General features: G+C 47.8%; 1 protein-coding gene across 1 annotated transcript; it reads right to left on the bottom strand.

Moving 5' to 3' along the window:
• On the bottom strand, positions 1-1,076 carry LOC143421541 (uncharacterized). The gene has a single exon (XM_076891220.1). It carries the CDS (start codon positions 1,023-1,025, stop codon positions 117-119), a length of 909 nt encoding a protein of 302 aa, XP_076747335.1. The 5' UTR covers positions 1,026-1,076; the 3' UTR covers positions 1-116.
• Between the last annotated feature and the right edge of the window lie 3,905 nt (positions 1,077-4,981).

Genomic DNA, 4,981 nt, shown 5'->3' with positions numbered 1-4,981 from the left:
TTAGGATTATGGTGATAGCAGGCCACCCTTTCAGGGGCCTGAGTGCACTGTCCATCAATGGGGGCCGGGAGGTGGAGACCCTGCCCAGCGGGTCCAAAAATTACCCATGTCTTGGGTTAGATCTTTCTTATCTCCGTCAGGACAAGTTCTGTGAGGTTTTCACACTCGCCTATTGAATCAGTCAGATGGGTCAGTCTGTTCTGGTCCACCTTCAGGATGGACAGCTGTTTCAGAGACCCTATGCTGTCCGGGACGACCTCCAGCAGGTTCTGTGTGAGCAGCAGGTCTGTGAGAGCCAGGAGGCCATTCAGCTCTGACGGGAGCTCCTCCAGACGATTCTCCGACACATCCAGACACACCAACCTACGAAGGTTTCCCAGCTCTGGTGGTAATGAGGACAATTGGTTACGGTCCAGCCACAGCTCCCTTAGGTTGGGGAGAGCGCCGAGGGTATCCGGCAAAACTTCCAGTTCATTGCTGCCCAGGTCCAGCTGTTCCAGTTTCACCAGGAAAGAGAGCGACGTGGGCAGAGACTTCAACAGGTTCTCCCTGAGCTCCAACGTCACCAGGTTGGCCAAATTTCCAATGTCATTGGGCAACATCTGTAATGACACATCATTGAGGGCCAGGTGAGCGAGCGCTCGGAGTTCAGTGAAACCATCCGGCAATCTGGAGAGGGGGTTTCCACTGAAGTCTGCAATCTCCAAGGCCCTGCAAAACTTAATGCTCTCTGGGATCTCAGAAATATCGTTCCTGGAGATGTCCAATTCCACCAGTTGCATGAAGTTAGCCACCTCAGGCGGGAGTCTCTGGATCTCATTGTCGCTCAGGCCAAGTTTCCGGAGGTTCAGTAGTCTGAAGAAAGGCTTTGGTAGCTCTTTGAGTTGATTGGCATCAAGGAGAAGCTCCTCCAAACTGCGGCTGTATCGAAATATTTCATCAGGAACCGTCTGCAAGTTGCAATGCCGCTTGTCCACCGACTCGACGTGGCGGTTGCAGCGCCACAGGGGGATACACTTCAGCATGTCCGGCCGCCGGAGGGGAGGGGGGTCTGGTTAGGGGGTTAGGGTTTAGGTGATAACAGGCCACCAAGGGCCTGACTGCACTGTCCATCAATGGGGGCCGGGAGGTGGAGACCCTGCCCGGCGGTTCCAAAAATTACCCATGTCTTGGGTTTGAGAGCTAATGGGCTATCGCGAGACGTTTCGGCATAGAAGTGCCTTCTTCAGTCGAGCCCAGGTGAATAAGTGTTTTCCTTTTTGTTTCTTTCCTTTATACAGGCTTTATTTTAACAGGTAAGTTTTTTCTTTCCTTTATACAGGCTTTATTTTAACAGGTAAGTTTTTTTCTAGGGTTGTGCCCTCCCACCCCGATCGACTGGCAAACGTGGCCTGCCATCAGAGGGCTGCCGCCGGGCCCGGCACCTTCGCCGGCGCCTTCGGGCGGTCAGCTCCTCCGGCCCGCAGGCTCGCCTCTAGCGCTGGCCGGGGGTTACAGCGCGAAGGTCGAAGGGGGGTGGTGGTTCTCGGACCCCGCCCTGTCCTCCCCACGCTTCCCCCCCCCCGCCAGACGCGATCGCTCGGTAGCGAGACCGAGACGCCCGGTCCGTCCCGGTGGTCATACCACGGCGGGCCTCGTCGCAGAGTGGGTAGGCAAACCCAGAGTTTGCCCACCCCGCGAGGGCGACGGGGCCCCGTCCGGCAAACACGGTTTCTCGAACCCTCGCCCCGGTCCACACGTGCGTCCGGAAAGCCTCGCCCTGGTCGACAGGGCTCAGTAGCCCCGAGCGAGCGAGCGAGCGCGTGCGTGCGCGCCGCTGCCGCCGCCTGAGGGGCTACCTGGTTGATCCTGCCAGTAGCATATGCTTGTCTCAAAGATTAAGCCATGCAGGTCTAAGTACACGCGGCCGGTACAGTGAAACTGTGAATGGCTCATTAAATCAGTTATGGTTCCTTTGATCGCTCATCCGTTACTTGGATAACTGTGGCAATTCTAGAGCTAATACATGCAAACGAGCGCTGACCCTCCGAGAAGAAAGTCACCTGCATGTTCATCCCTGACGGTCAGGTGTCATTGAATGCAAAAATTGACCGGCGTGGATTCTGTGAAGGCGAAGAGATCTGCATCAATGCGAAGTTTGAGAACACCTGCTCCCGCATTGTTGTGCCCAAGGCTGCCATCATAGCCAAACACACCTACCAGGCAAACGGCCGCACCAAGATCCTACGCCAGAAGCATTTATTAGGATTGTCTCTTTATCTTTTTATGGCACCCCCTGTCTTTTTTGACATCCCGTCCTTTGTTCACTGTACTTTTGTTTATGGCACCCCCTTCCTTTAAATCCTTTCCGTGTGTATTTACATTATTTTCTTTGTTTTATCTTACGTGACTTCTTGTCTTTTTCTGTTTCTGTTTATCTTTCTTTCTTGTACGTGACTTCTTGTCTTTTTCTTTTTCTGACTACTTGTCTTTCTCTCTTGTACGTGACTTCTTGTCTTTTGCTTTTTCTGCTTATCTTTCTTTCTTGTACGTGACTTCTTGTCTTTTTCTTTTTCTACTTGTTTTTCTTTCTTACGTGACTTCTTGTCTTCGTTTTTTGTGTTAGGGACCCCCCTGTGGTTAGGGTTAGGGTAAGATAGAGGGCAGGGGCACCCCCAACCCCACGAGGCACTGGCTGGTTAGGTGTTAAGAAAAGAATCAGGCCACCAGCAAGCTGGTAGCCTGAGGTGCACGGGCCATCGATGGGGCCGGGTGGTGGTGTCCCTGCCCTGGTTCAAAAAATTGCCCATATCTAGGGTTTTAGTGCACATTTAGCATTCACTGGGCCGTTCGCGACGTTTCGGCATGTTTTTGCCTTCTTCAGGCCGACCCAGTGTGTCTTGTCTTTGTCTCTCTGTTTTCTGTTTGCCTCTCTTGGCCTTTTATACTCATGTTAGCTCCTCCCACTTGGGCTTTTTTAAGTTGACTGCTTGTCCTTTTCTTTTTCTGACTTCTTGTCTTTTTCTTTTTCTGCTTTTCTTTCTATTTTACGTGACTTCTTGTCTTTCATATCTTTAGTTTTCTTACTATTTTTCTCTTTGTTTTCCCCTTGTTTTTTCTTGTCTTTCTGTGTTTACTCCATATTCAGACAAGGCGAGCAGGAGAAAGAAAACCAGCTTTCTAGAAATTTTAGTGCAAATTGCTGGAGTCAGATACATTTATTAGGATTGTCTCTTTATCTTTTTATGGCACCCCCTGTCTTTTTTGACATCCCGTCCTTTGTTCACTGTACTTTTGTTTATGGCACCCCCTTCCTTTAAATCCTTTCCGTGTGTATTTACATTATTTTCTTTGTTTTATCTTACGTGACTTCTTGTCTTTTTCTGTTTCTGCAGCAGGTTGGTACAGGAGCAGGCACCAGAAGCAGGCCTGTGGAGCACTATGTCATCTGCTCGGCCTTGCTTCAGGATGCACTGTACAATTCGATAGCAAGACCTCATGGGTTACCACAAAAAAAACAGTGTCTTTCTGCCTCTGTCGTTCTCTTTGGTTTCTTTGAGCGTTTGTTTCTTAAATACACAGCAAGTGTCACTCTCTCTCTCTCTCTCTCTGTCACACACACACACACACACACACACACACACACACACACACAGAAGCAGAGCAGCTGCTGTGCCACTGGGATTGAACAAGAGGTGCTCCCTCTGCTGGCTCAATGCGGTACAAAGTGTCTGAAGGAGTTATACCGGCGAAAATAACATCTTTCAATTGCATGTTTGGTCCACAGGATGGCGCCTAGAATGTTAAGGTTCAAAATTGAGGAAAGAGTACACACCACCCATGGTCCAGAGGATCTTGGTCCAACAATGATTTTAATGAACACACGTGTGGGAAGACACTCTGTACGCAGACAGCCAGTAGTCCTCGACTTAATCAAAGCATGAACAGATATTTTATAGCATCAGGGTTTGTTTACTGACGCCCCTTCATGCGTCACCGGTACATTTTATACATAGATCAGATCAACACCATCATGACTTTTCACCCAGAAAATCATCTTCTATTTTCATGGCTAGCCCTTCCTGTCTACCTTTCAGTTCTTGTCTTGTTCCTCTTTCTTGCCGAGACAACAAGGAACGGTTCCTCTTTTACCGAGACACTTTTGCAGTTACAACCAGACATGAGTAATCTCTCCTCTAAATAAATTTAACTCATGTGTGTGTGTGTCACGACCTCACATGCTCTTTGTGTCACCTCTTCACCTACTATCTGTGTCTCGTCCTCAAATGCTCTTTCTCAATTCACCTGTTGCACTTCTGACCTTTTACCAGACCAGAAGCTCACTGAGACTATGTGTATGTCTTCTACTAAATAAATGTTTTAACCAAGAACCTCTACTAAAACCTTAATATAAAATGATCTGATATATAAGTGTTTTGTAAGCATGTATTGCAATTCCTTCTATGTTCTAGTTTTCCCTCAGCATGGATCATCTAGACACTCTCACTAGTTGAAGCTTAAGACCTTTAAAGAACCTGAACATCAACTCAAATAAGCACAGATATGCAATATGTATAAAATAGTTATAACTGCACCTGGAATACAAAGTTAATTTAATACCTGTGTGCATAAAACCTTAAAGCCTTCTTAAAGCTATCTGTTACATTGTTAAAGCCTCGTCTTAGCCTGCTGCTCAAAATAACTTCCTGCTTTCACTTCTGCATACAACTTCCTGTCAGCCTGCAACTCAGTCTTTCTGAAAGAGACACTGTTTAACCCCTGAATGCAATATAAACTCCAGATTATATTATTAATGCAATGGTAATGATGACAATTATTTAACAATAGCAGTAAAATAATTTCCCTGCTCCACACTCCCTCTCTCGACCACCGGACGAAGCCCCCAAATGTTACAGTTATGCTTGGGTGTCCTGTAAGAAAATTCCAAAGACAGACAAAGCTAACCAGCCCAACAACAACCTTCTTTACTCCTCCAAAAACT

This window comes from Maylandia zebra, linkage group LG12 (assembly GCF_041146795.1).
Source record: "Maylandia zebra isolate NMK-2024a linkage group LG12, Mzebra_GT3a, whole genome shotgun sequence".
NCBI lineage: Eukaryota > Metazoa > Chordata > Actinopteri > Cichliformes > Cichlidae > Maylandia > Maylandia zebra.
The sequence above is the reverse complement of the archived record's forward strand: the minus strand, read 5'-3'. Positions and strand labels throughout refer to the sequence as shown.

Coding starts and splice junctions, on each gene's coding strand:
- LOC143421541 (XM_076891220.1), bottom strand. CDS start 1,025: ATGCTGAAGTGTATCCCCCTGTGGCGCTGCAACCGCCACGTCGAGTCG.